Raw genomic sequence first — 13,236 nt, forward strand, 5'->3', positions numbered from 1 at the left:
ATATCACCACAAAACCAAGAGCAGGACACTGTGACAGGGGCTGAGTCGGCTTGTGGCAGGCAGTAAAATGGTAAAAAAGATGATTCCAGTCTGCATGAGTCGTCAGGCACTATTATTCCAAATATGGAAGTTTGGTCTGGACAGCCAGCAGATTTGGGTTTTCAACCTTTAACAATGCAGGAGTTACGATCAACTAATGCTAGTGTTATTATTTAAAAAATCTCTACCGCTTCACTCATGTTTATGTCACAAGTATCTCCAAATCAAAAGGATTCAAAAGGAGATTACAGAATCTAACCCAAAGCTGTTTTTACCAACAAGACTCTCCTAGAACAGGAGGAATAGAAAGATATACCTCCCACATTTCTCAGCTGTGGGTAGCAGACAGTGTCAAGATACAGTAGTGCTCACAGCAGTAGGAGGTGAGCAACTTTGTCATTGAGACTCAGACTGCTTTTTAACAATCCGAACAAGGAATCACATGTAAGGAAAGAAATACATATACAGTACATATATGAATATTAGGGACGGCCCGATTTCCACTGAGTTTCCACCACTGATGCAATACCGATATTGCTGCCTTGAGCATCAGCCATTATTGATATTGATCCGATACAGCATGAGCATGAATCACACGTGTTTATTACTTATTTTGTGGTGTGGAATGTTAGAAAAGGCTTGGTCAATTGATGCAATTCAAACTACTCGAGAATAGTCAGCAACAGTAGCTATGAGAAAACCAATTGGCAACACACTCTTTCACCTGCAAAATAATATCTGCATATATATCTATAATATCTATTTCAAGAAGACCCTGAAAAACAACCTAAAAAAAACAACAATAAAAATATGCTTGAGTGGAAAATAGACTGCTTATTGTAGCACACATATCAGAGGCTTTAGATTTTGTCCGATACAATCCAATATTAGCTGATATCGGAACAATATCCCATATCAATATCGGATCAGGACTCCTCTAATAAATAAGCAACATCATGCAAACAACAAGAACATCATAATTATAAGGCTATAAAGGCTAACAAAAGTGATTTTTGTTGGTCAGAACTTAAGCCCAGGTCAGAATATTTTGCTCCGTCAGTGAGGCATGTCACTCGATGGCCAATGAAAAGCCAATCTCAACTGGTCACACAACTTGAAAGCTCTCTGAGAGCGCAGCCCTCCGCCGCTCATTTCTACACGTTATGGTTTTCTACCCAATATTATAGCCCTACATTTATTTTCCCACACAATTCTTCAGCTTTTTTTAGCACTTGAAATATTGATAGCGATGACACAGTGACGGATACTCATCTCATGTCACCTCCTGGCTGGAGAACCAGTCCACAAAAATATTTTGGAAACATTTTGCCAGCTCAGTATTTAATGCTGCAGCTCTTCCATCTGATGGAATGATTTATTTTCAGTGTAGACTGCGAGGTGAAAATGTTCCGCTCTGTAAGAACAGATGAAGCTCCCAGCATGACATGGCTGATGGCCTGTGTCTTAAACAAAAGGCTACTGCCTCTCAGACACACTGACATGAGCGCAGTCACCTCAAAAATCAAACACAAAGCCACAACGAAATGATAGAGATCTTATCAGTATTTTTAGCTGAGTACAAACAGCGGGGCCCACTTCTTCTCCTCCGCCACACAGAGGCTATAATTAGGAGCAGAGCTGTACTTATACGAGTCGTCTCCACCCAAACATACCCACATGAATGTCTGGATCCCAGTGGAGTGTGGTCGTCGTGCAGCTCTGCCGGGTGACAGAGGCCTCGTGTTCGGGGGCAGCGTTACATAAATCCACATTTCCTTCGCAGCACGCCTGATTTGATTGTTTACATAGAGAAGAAAGAGGGTGGGCGGCGAAAGAGCGCTGTAAGTCTTCCTAACTGCCGGAGGACGGGGACAGTTGGCTGGGGATTGAGGTAGGGGTGCAGAGATGAGTGGAAGCCCCCCAAAATCTACATTAAATGCACACCCTACTCAAGAAGAGGGGCACCCCACTTAACAAAGCACAAACTGCAATGGATTCAAAAAGGGTTCAATGAGCCGATCATTGAATTTTAAGTAACTGGTTAGCAGATAAAGTCGGCACCTGCCACCTTACTTCTTGTTGGATTATGTTGACCTTTAATGCACATGTGCCTCTGTGACAGCGCCTTAAGGTTGGTCACGGGAAAGCTCACCCCCCACTTCAGCGCATGACCTCCTTGGCTGCCTGGCCACAACACATTGGCATTGAGTTTTTCCAAGTATTACTGCCACTATATTAGGAAGGCTAACTCGTACAGGCTCAAAGTACCTGGAATCCAGGTCGCTCAATGAAAGAAGCTCCACGCTCAAGAAACTTCTGAGACTTGAGCGACTATATCTTTTCATCTGTCAAACTCAAACTACGTTTCTGAGGCTGCTGTTTCTAGCCAACAATAACCAGCCATTAACAATCTGTTAAGCGTGATAGCATGGCTTTCGATAAGTCATTACAGGCTGCTTATCAACACCTATTCATCACTGCAGGTACTATCCATGCATAATTTACAAGCTGATGGCTCAAAAAAAAAAAGTTACATCATAGATTTCATGTCATTCGATTTGGCTTGAGTTAATGAGGTTATAGATACCCAAACAGAGTTTTGTTTTCAATGCCATTTAACTGTTAAGATGAAAGAGCGTTGCTGTGTATATGTTCGATGAGGAATTGAAATAAATATTTACTCTTTCGAATAACCAGTGGCTGACGCCCCATAAGAGGAGGAGCCTCATCCACAAATCTTCTGACAAGGATCCAGAGATGGGGGAGTCAGACTGACTCACACAGTCTCTTAGTGGCGGAATGTGTAGCCGCAGGCTTTGCTGACTCACAAAAAGACAGCATCTCTCTCAGCACTTTTGTTAGCTGTACCCACACTGCTGCCTGGCAGCCATGGCAAACCGAACACCCTCCACCGTTGCCGTGTATGGTGTTTTAGATGTTGAGGTGCTTAGCAGTCAGCTGATTAAGACGTACTTTGGCACCAGATAAGAGACGCCACACCTGCGCCTGAGTTTGAACCCGTTTGAGCTGCGTGTAGGGACGAGGAGTCGAGAGAGAGTCCAGGGGAACTATTTGGCACTCAGCAGAGTCAAGTTTACAAAAGATGTCAAGCTGAGCTTTTTGGCTGATTCTACCCTTATATGGTGGTCTGCTATCCTCTCAACGCCACAGAAGATTTGTTGAGTATTTCAACATCATTCGACTAATACTTAAGTTCAAATTACTTTTTTTTAAACATGCTTTATAGCTCAGCGAAAGGACGGAGTCCATTAATGGTGCAATGACTACGCACCACCTGACTAGAACACTCCTTCATGCAAATGTAAAATTCAAAAGAGGTGCACAAGCCTTGGCGCTTGAAAAGTCATTCAGGAACCATCCATTTTCCCACCAAATAAAGGAAGATAACCTGAAACTGTGCGTCACAGGAGACTGCCTTTTAATAGCGGGTCAACTACAGTCGAAGGACTGATGCACAAAGCTCTGCTCCCCACAAACAGATAAGAAGCAGGAATTTTGAACAGGAGAAACACAATGACACGTGGAGGTCTCGCAGTCAAAGCAATACTGGTGATTGGCCATTGCATCATAACAATAAAGTCTGGTTCAGAAAGGTGATCGACTGTACCTGTGTCAAGCGCCCAGCTTGCTGTGTGGAATCCAAGGTTAGGGTTAAATGGAGTAACTCCGAGGAAGAAAAGAAAACATCTGAAAAAACTGTCAGGAATGTCACAGGAGGTAAAGTGATATCCCTTTGATATAACGTGTGGATGTCTCCAGACTGCTCCACTCTGGAGCACAAGCAGACTTGTGTGTGTGTGTGTGTGTGTCAGGGAGCCGCAGTGAGTAAAAGCCCAGGCGTGTTTTTGCTCGAATGGTCGCGCACACAAGAGCGTGCTCACGCATGCACACACAAAGATGTGAAAGAATGGATCGCCTGTAGGTCTGAACCAGACACCGCACTGGAGGGGCTCGGCACACCTGGATAAAGCCCTGCCCCCTTAAGCCTCAACCACCATCCCCACTTCCAGTCACACGCAGGACGGACATAAATCCATGTTTGCCTGTGAGACCTGGCTGTTATTCCCAAGCACTTTATCTCATTTTTATCGTCACACCAAACACCCCACTGTACTCAAGATTTATTTGACCATTCTTCCCCCCACTTTGTCGGCATTCCACATACGTGGCACCGTCTGAGGGCTGAGCAGAGCTGGTAGTTACGCTGGAGGGTGGTGATCATAATCACAGGCTGAAAACAGCAGAAAAGCCCTCTTCTGCTGCAGCTGCTGCACTCTCATTCGCTACTGAGTTCTGTTTTTACACTCCTCTGTTGTGGCAGTTTCTGGCTGGTGCACCAAATATGCCGCATCACACAGTCATACTGGTACTCGACACTTTAATAACGGAACTAGAGAAGCGCTCCAGAAACTTTTTCACTTGCCCTGGAATCGCGGCAACCGAAGTCAGGACACAGGTTGGCCACTTTTGCAGACCATGGCGGTCCATCCATCACCAGGGGAAGTGGGCATGCAGCCATTCACAGAATACAAGCCAAATGGCATCTTCTATGAAAACCGAACCTTCGATATTGCGGTACATAGAAAACAGTCTACTGCACCAAACCAAAGACTTCAGACTTGAAGTTATGTTTTCAAGGTGAAAACTTGAAAATGTCAATGAGCCTATGCCACGTTTCAAATAAAATTTGATGAATTTTGAAACAAGAAACTACTTTTCAGTCACCCAGTGAAACTTCAGACAACCGTGGAGCAAGAACAGGGTTTCCTAGCCATATAAACAGAAAAGAGAACGGAGAGAGATTTACTTGTCACGGTTAAAAACCAGCGTTTTTATTCTCACCAGTTCAGTAAACGTCAAAACTTTCCCTCCTACTTCAACGTTTCTCTAGTGCTCTGTTTTGGCTGTGTTCTGTTTCATGTTTTTTTGCTGTCTTCAGGGGAGGGAGGGAACAACAAACCTTGAAAAACAGATGCTCTTTAGCTAGAAAGGGCACAATTCAGAATTTGATCAATCTAGTTTGCCCACTAGTTTCAGTGAAAATATTCAACCATGAGGGAGAGTTCATCTGGAAATCACTAGCGTGAATAGTTTATAAAAGGATTAGAGGTAAAAAACACTGCCATCGATTCTACTTGTATGCATGTAAAAACATAATACCAGACCAATAATTGCCTCACAAAAAAACAAGCATGCCACACGCGTGGAACTGTACTGTACGTAGCATGATGCCCTTCCCACTCCTGAGAGGCTTCTTAGTGTCAGTCTCTCAACACATGACCAAACACATGAGTCACCTGCGCCTTTAATTTAAGGGAAGGACTCTGGGTGTGTATCCACACAAGAGACGCCTCTGGGCATGAATGTTTGACTGCGCAGAGCGAAAACAAACTGAATTAGCAAAGATAACCGCGGACCTGCCTCGCCTCATCCCTCACGTCCAGACGGACTCCGGAGATCAATATTATTGTTTATATTTCAAGTATCGAGAGCCAAACGGTGAAGCAGAGGGAGTGTTGGCTGAGTCTGCGGGGCTCTCGCCGCCACGCGACTCCATCGTTTGTTAGGAACCTGCTACCAACCTCAAAGCGTTGACCGCGCCTTTAAGAAAATCAATCCTGCGATTGACTTCATCTGCAATAATGTGATCTGTCCGCCACTGCTAATCCAGTCTGCTCAAAAGAAGGAAGGCAACAGTGTTTCCACTCCATTCAAGTGAGAACAATTCTGTCCCCCAGGGCCACAGCAAGGCAAGACAGACGGCCCCACCCGACTGACCGGATGTCTAAATGTTTAATAAGATCACAAGAGCAGACCCTCACCGCCGCTCCATTAGTTACAGTGCGAGACCTGGAAGAGCCATATGCTTGGCAGCATGTCAACCCTGCAGCCTAGTCAACTCTTCCGCCTCCACATCAGCCACCTGTCAGGTTCAATGTAGGGCTGTAGTTTTTGCTCATGCCCTTCAAATGAAACCATTCTGATGTGACCAAAGAGCTTTAAATAGACAAGAGAAAGGAAGCAAGTATGATGCTTCGTTTTTTGTTAGACCATCTTCTGCAGGTAGAGGAACTTAAGTATCTGGGGGATCTGTTCAGGAGTTAAGGAGGGATGGGGACTTCTCACCCTGGGCTGGACTGTTTGTTCCTCTTCCCTCTGGCAGGAGGCTCTGGTCCATCCAGACCAGAACCTCCCGTCACAGGAACAGCTTCTTCCCCTCGGCCGTCAGACTGTTGAATTCCTGATCAGCCTTTGTTGTTTTATTTTATTTTATTTTTTGTCAGCACTTTATTTCAAAGAACTTTCCTAGTTGGTGGGATCCCCACTGACCATGGCAATAAATTTGATTCTGATTCTGATTAGAGGATACCGTACCATTTTGTCATGGTAAATAAAAAGCTACCCTGAGCAGCAATGTTCTACATCGACACCAACTATAAGAACAATGCGGCAGAAAAAAGTAGTCTCCGCATGAAACATCTTTACATTGAAAGGACAGGTGGCCTCCTAAACCTCTCTTAAACAAGCAGCCTTTAAATACCCAACAACAATGGTCTAGAATTGCTGCCATCATATTGAGCTTCGGAGGGTAAACTAAAAGCTTTAGTATTTACTTTTACAGTATCAGTTTAAAGTCAGCTAGGGCTGAGTATAACAGGGAGGAAACAGATCGTCTTAAAACCAGGTCACTTCCTTGATGTAAGATTCGTGGAGGGAGACCAAGACTTTCCCAGACAAAAGCACAAGAGGCCATGACCTTCCCGTTTAAGGTGGACAGCAGCTAATGAACTTTGACAGAAACACACAAGCCAGCGACGGCATGATCCTACAGATATCATCTGGCACTTTCCTCTCTATTTCCTTTGTCTCATCCCCCAGTTCACCCACTGCATTCCTGACATGCCTCAGGGAGACAGAAGGGCCCCTGGGACTGACCAACAAAGACATCCAACACACCCACTCGGGCACTTGCTGCAGTCATTGTCTGTCTGGACAAAGGATGCCTTCCTCCCCCAAGACCCTATATCCTTACTTAATGCACATATTTAACTTCACATTCCCAAAATAGACACAGCAGCAGCGTTTATTTTTATGGCAAAAGTGGTAATAACCACCAACACAATCTTTAAAACCACTGAATATTGATGCTTTGATTGTAAATATCTATATGTTTAAAGCAAAGGCAATACTGCAGGGAGTGAAGTAGGCGCTTGGCTAGAAGAATATCAATGCAATACTGACACCTTCTGGTAGTTAGGAGACTAGTAAGTACACATTGTCAGTCGTCTTCACCAATGAGACTTGCAGTAGTTGTTGGGTCAAAACAGCAGCAAGAATTCTTTTCGCTTTCCCCTTCCTGTCATGAGGGTCAGGTCACATTAGCAGTGTAGAAATAGCATTAACATAACATTAGCAGCGTCATTATTTGCTTTAAAGAAGGCAACATGCTGGAAATCAGTCAGACACTGGTAAAGTCTGGACCAGAACGACCCACCCGAGCCTGGGAGAGCAAATACGGGTCACATCCTCATGAAAGTTTTGCTGACTTACCGAAGTGTAGTTAGTTCTTCCCACGTTGTAGTTCTGATTGTGGTTGAGGTTCTGATTCTCCTGTTCTCGGCACTGCAGGCCAGCCAGGTGCCTCTCCAGCGCGGCCCAGTCCATGGTGGGCAAAGGGTCGTCCTCGCCGCCCTCTTCCTCTTTGTATCTCCCCACACGCTGCCCTATTGCCCCAGTGCCGCCTCCACCATCTTCTCCGCCGCTTCCACCTCCCCCAGTGTTCCACCTCCCTCTGCCTTGACTTGAACTGCGGTGTCTGGGTTTGCGAGTCCCTGTTCCACGGCCCTGGGCTGTGACAGAGGAGTGGAGCTGGTGGTTTCTGGGCAAAATCACATTTCCGTTTTGTTTAAGTTCCTCCGGGACGGCAGCTTCGGAGGTGGCGATGTGCACGGTGGGGGCAGGAAGAGGAGGGATGGTCTTCACATCCTGTAACTCCTCTGCAAGGCTTCGGCTGTTCACCGACTTCCTGAAGCCTCCACCGACATCGTCCACCGCATCCACGCCAACGCCTTCCTCCTGACACGGCGGCTGTGGTGAGGGGCACTCTTCTCCATACTCGCTCTCCCACTCCTCCATCACCTTCTTCTTATACTCCTGGTAGTCCTCGTCTTCCTCATAGTCATCTAAAGTGACTAGGTCCAGCGAAGGAGATGATTTGTAGTCCTCCAAGGTGGCCAGGTCTGGAGAAGGAGAGCAAGGCGTCACCTTGTTGGAGTTGGACTCTGAGCTGGAGCGACTGGACGCGTCGCTGCCCAGGTCCATGCCATCCTCCCTATAATCCTGCAATGACAAGAGGAGAGCAGGAAGCGTCAAGACCAGGTCAGAAAGCAGAGAGCACAAAACAAACAGAAGGGTGGAGCGCTTATTTATTTGGTGGTTTGAAGTTGACAACCACAAACGCAGGAACTTCCTGCGAGGTGGCAAAGCCACTTCCTGCTTTTGTTCGAGGAGGGCTGGATTTTTGAGCGCAGATTGGTCTAACTACAGCAAAAACAATGTTGAAATTGACTGACACTGCACTGTCACTTCATCAGAAGACAGATGATACCAAAGTTGCCGTCTAACCTTGAAGGCCCTGCTCCTGCAGTGCCACAATCGCTGTCTGATTAGTTCACAGGCCATGAAAACGTCCATGTTGTTTACAACCATCTACAAATCTCTACAAAACCTGAACTCTCCAGCAGAGTTATCAGCCCCATTTCCCCACGGGCCTCATGGCTTTTTTTTTTTTAAATGAAAAGCAGAGTGCGGGGGGATTTCTCCAGGGGTAACATTTAAAATGAACAGGAGCTGGCTTGGGGGTTACCCGGAAACTTAAAGATAGCTTTCCACATAAAGAGTTTTGACATCAAGTGGTTAAAAAATATACACATTATGTAAAATAAGACTTGTGGCCAGTAACAACAAGGACATCATAGGTTGAAAACCATATGAGGGTCTAGCAGCTGCCGTACACTTAAATAGTTGTGTTTTCATACTTTAAAAATATCTATCTATCTATCTATTGGTCATTCTATCTATCAGCTTTTCTCAACAACACTGTCCTTTGCTTAACATTTTTGCACCACAAGCGATCCTTCTATGTAAAAACGACAATGTTCAACCCTGGAGATTAAATTCAGCACCCATTTACTGGAAAGGAAAACACCTGAAGTCAACGCCTAACGCCTCCTAAACGCGATTGCAGCAGTGGTCCTTACAGAATCCAACGAAATGAGGACACAAACAAACCAAATTCCTCCCAGGCAGCTCGCTGGTTAACGACCTCACCGACGCGCTCATCAACCCGCCACCTCGCTGTCACCACCGGCACCAACGACGTGAGAAGCAGACGCTCATTCTGAATCTGTGACCCCTTCGGACGCGGCTGGAGCGTAAAAATAACTGGACTCGGTGAGCGAGCGCTTTATAGTTAGGACAGAGTATCCAGACTGCTGCCGCTCAATCCCGGTCACCGGATCCGCGCCGTCCCAAATGTCGTCCCGTCTGCTGGTTATTCCAAATGTCACCGCCGCCGCCGCCGGTCACACGCGCGCGATCATAGTCATTTTAATCAGTTCAAGTGTTTGTTGATGTAGAGCGAGCGACAGAGACTGAGAGAGAGAGAGCAGCGGAAGGCGCAGAGCGACGGCAGACTGGAGCGCTAAAGCTGATCCGCTACGGGATTAAGAGAGGACCATACAGGCGGGATGGAACCCACAAACAAACGCATGCAAATTGACAGCTGCAGCGACCCCCCACCCCCTCCACAACCTGACAGAGGGTTTAGCTCGTGTCACAGACCCACGCCCCAGTGGGACCAGAGCACAGTAACGGTGAATAGAGTGACGCGCTCAATTTGCGAAGTCATCGCTGAATGATGTCATGTGCCCAAAATAAATGAAACCAACGAGGAGAGAACACAAGCAGGTGATGATGATGATGAGGAGGATGGTGGTGGCACAGCTGACGGATTCCCGTCAGTAATAGTGTCATCCTCATCAGAACCAGGCCCACTGTGCGCTCAGCATCTGGTCTCCAAGTTACTCACTGTCATCATCTTGTTGTCGTCCGCGTCTCAAGACATTGTCAAGAGTCGGATCCCGGCTGTCAGTCAGCTGTGACGCCGTGGATTTCTCCCACAGCAGCGGCTTGATTCTAAGGGCGGGTGTGTTCGCCGGAGCAGTGGCAGGAAGCCGGTGGGTAATTCATGGCTCTGACGGCGAGACAGTTGGTGATTTGGCGTGAAAAATAGAAAAAAATATCGAGCCTGTTTTCAGGAAAGGACGAGGTTTAAATCCGGTATTGTAGTTGCGAGCACCGGAGTTGAGCGCGCCCCCACGGCGAGCCTGCGCAGCCACGCGCAAGTCGGAGATCAGAGTGGCTGATAGCGCCGCTGCTGGGTTCGAGTCTCGCTCAGCCGGTCCACCTCCGAGGAGAAAGTGACGAGGACTGAAGCCCAGCCTCCCGCACCCACTGACCTCGCAAGCGACACAGCGAGAGCGAGCGAGAGAGCGCGAGAGAGGAGGGAGGGAGGGAGGGCGCTACAAAGGTGAATTATTAAAGATGAATTAACAGCACGCGCTCTGATTCTGATTTGGAGACTAACCATCTGCTCCATTGATATGATCTGCAAATATTAGGCGGAGAAAGCCATTTACCGGAGCTGCGAAATACATATTTTAACTTTGTAAAGTTTCAACACGCAGATGTTTAATTCAGCTCTACAAATTATGAACGTTGCGCCACCCAGAAACCCCAAAACAGATAAGCACTGCTGTCACCGATCAGCTAAACTGAACTAAGGGAAAAGTATAAAACGGCTTTTTTTCAATTTGGCATCATCTCACAAGTTCGTCCTTGTGTCGAGTTTGCACGTGTTTCAGTGCGGTAAATCTGCCCCCTAGTGTTGGTACATGACGCTAAAACTGACAGGTGCACTGTGAAAAAGAAGGCCAAGTTCCTGCAGCTGTCAGACTGTTGTGACAACAATTATATTGCGAATACATAGTTCGTTATTATTATTATTATTATTAAAACAATAGCAGCATCTTAGCTAAAGCAAAGATTATACAGTAAATAAAACAATATATGAATTGAATTTATTTTATTTTAAGTATTTTATACAAAGAATCAGTCATATTTTTATTTATTTCTTTTATGTACTTCACTTTACTTAGCTTTCCATGTGACTAAACCCTAGAATCAGAATCCATTCATTTTTTTTATCCCAACATGTTTGAGCATTCTGCTCCAGTATTCAGTATTTATCTGTCACCACCCAACAAGCATCAGAGGTAGCAACAGTTTAGTAGTCATTAAAGAATGAGGGAAGCGCTTTACTTCCTGTGTCATCATGAATTCCCTTTTAAATTTGATAATGAGTCTCCAAACATTGCTTATTTTTCTGTCATCGCACGCTTCTTATTTCAGTCCTGCTTGCGGATCATGACGGATTAAAGTGCAGCGTTAAGAGTTTACGCACGAGCTCACGCCCGCTCTCACACACACACACACTTAGACTTCAGCAGATGGCAGCTGCAGTGTCAAAGCTGAAGCGGCGTTAACGCCATCATGTCATGACATCTTCATGTCGCACTTTATGTTTTATCTGGGAGCAGCTGGTAATTTCCATTCGCTTAAACGGAGATCAAGTTGAATGTGGCTGATAAACCCGTGGGAGGAGCTTTATTTTACATTTAATTCCAACTCTGAAGTGATGCATCAAACATTTGGGAGCAGGCGTTCAGCACAGAGCCACTGAACTCAGCAGTTGAGCCCAGATTTGGGGTTGTTTGAAGGATAGCGGCGGTTCACAGAATCTATAATGGCAACAAACCGAACTCATCAATATAATAGCAGATGCAGATCAAAGACCGCTGGCTGTGCTTCTCCTCACACAGACAGAGAGCAAGTGGTAGCGGTGGTACCAGTCTGTTCCCTACCACTGCTCTGACTCCATTCCAAACATTCTGCAAACATTGGTCAGGCACAGCAACTGTCCTGTAAAAGTAAACTGCATGATTTTGATGTTGGAGGAAGCAGATGGAGGTGGGCGAAATCCAAGAGTTAAGGAGACAAAACTCATCTTACTTTGCTAACAGAGCCACTCCGACATTGCAGACAAAGACTTCGGAACTCAGTGTTCACTCCTGTGGTGCCACTTTTTTGAGGACAATATAAGATAATGAAGAATAAGAATCTGCTGGTCTAATAATCATCTCAGTGGATGTAAATTAGACAGAATCATAAGTAACAACTGGAAGAAGGAAGTCAAACTGGTGACCTTAGGTCTAGTTCTGCACAGGTGTTGGCAGAAGACAGGGACCGTCTTGACACTGGATGCAGACTGCGACTGAAATCATTGAGAGATTTCACCAAAACAGAGCAACTACCTGCTCTAGTGCACAGCTTTACTCAGGAATCAGTGCGTGCAATGGGAAATTAGGAGACCTCGGTCAATTGAGAAAGCATCTCCCGCATTTCATGTCATCTTGCTGTTAACCTTCCGCTGATCGCTGAGGAAAAACTCCACACCAAAAGTGAGTTTGGGTGCATTCCCGCAGGTCTTTCCTGCTTCACTTCCCCTCACCTTGAGAACCTATAAAAAACCCCCACCACATTAACTGACTGAGGTACGAGACTGGAGCTGCAGATGGAGGCAGAAGACTGCTTTCTGTCTTCTTTAACAATAACATCAAACATTAAAACTCTCTGACTCTGACCTACTTCAGAGAGTTATTAGGTCAGTGAAGAACCAGAAACCACAGTTTTATTTATGGTACATTTATTCTCATACATATTTGTCTTCTAGTAATGCTGTTATGGCTTCTTCAAATTGGCATAACACTACCATAACTTCAGGACTATAAGCCGCTGTTTATTTATTTATTTTTTGCGGTCTGACCCCTGCACCTTATACAAAGACGGGCAAAAGAGCACATCATGCTGCCAAAATATTGAGCCTCCTCACATCAAACCTATGACACCACAGGCGTTTCAGCGACCTCAAAATGCGCTGTTCTCACCCACGTGTGCGCAGCTCCGCCCATAGAGCCGTACAAACTATATAAGAGAAGCAGCAGCTGAGACCGGCTGTGGTGTCGGAACTTGGGACACACGGGTGATGGTGCGCGT

General features: G+C 45.9%; 1 protein-coding gene across 3 annotated transcripts in view; it reads right to left on the minus strand.

The window, feature by feature from the left end:
- schip1 (schwannomin interacting protein 1) overlaps positions 1–13,236 on the minus strand; it is a 162,715-nt gene that overhangs the window by 23,058 nt on the left and 126,421 nt on the right. The window contains exons 1-2 of one of the 3 annotated variants that reach the window (XM_053872299.1): positions 10,151–10,538; positions 7,612–8,400 (exon numbers count right to left, since the gene is read on the minus strand). In XM_053872299.1, the coding sequence (XP_053728274.1) occupies positions 7,612–8,400; positions 10,151–10,159 (798 nt within the window). In that variant the 5' untranslated portion in view covers positions 10,160–10,538. Of the gene's footprint in view, positions 1–7,611; positions 8,401–9,351; positions 9,743–10,150; positions 10,539–13,236 lie in introns of those variants that run through there. The other 2 variants (XM_053872298.1, XM_053872297.1) reach the window with 2 other exon arrangements.

The sequence above is a fragment of the Synchiropus splendidus genome, chromosome 8, assembly GCF_027744825.2.
Source record: "Synchiropus splendidus isolate RoL2022-P1 chromosome 8, RoL_Sspl_1.0, whole genome shotgun sequence".
Taxonomy (NCBI): Eukaryota; Metazoa; Chordata; class Actinopteri; order Syngnathiformes; family Callionymidae; genus Synchiropus; species Synchiropus splendidus.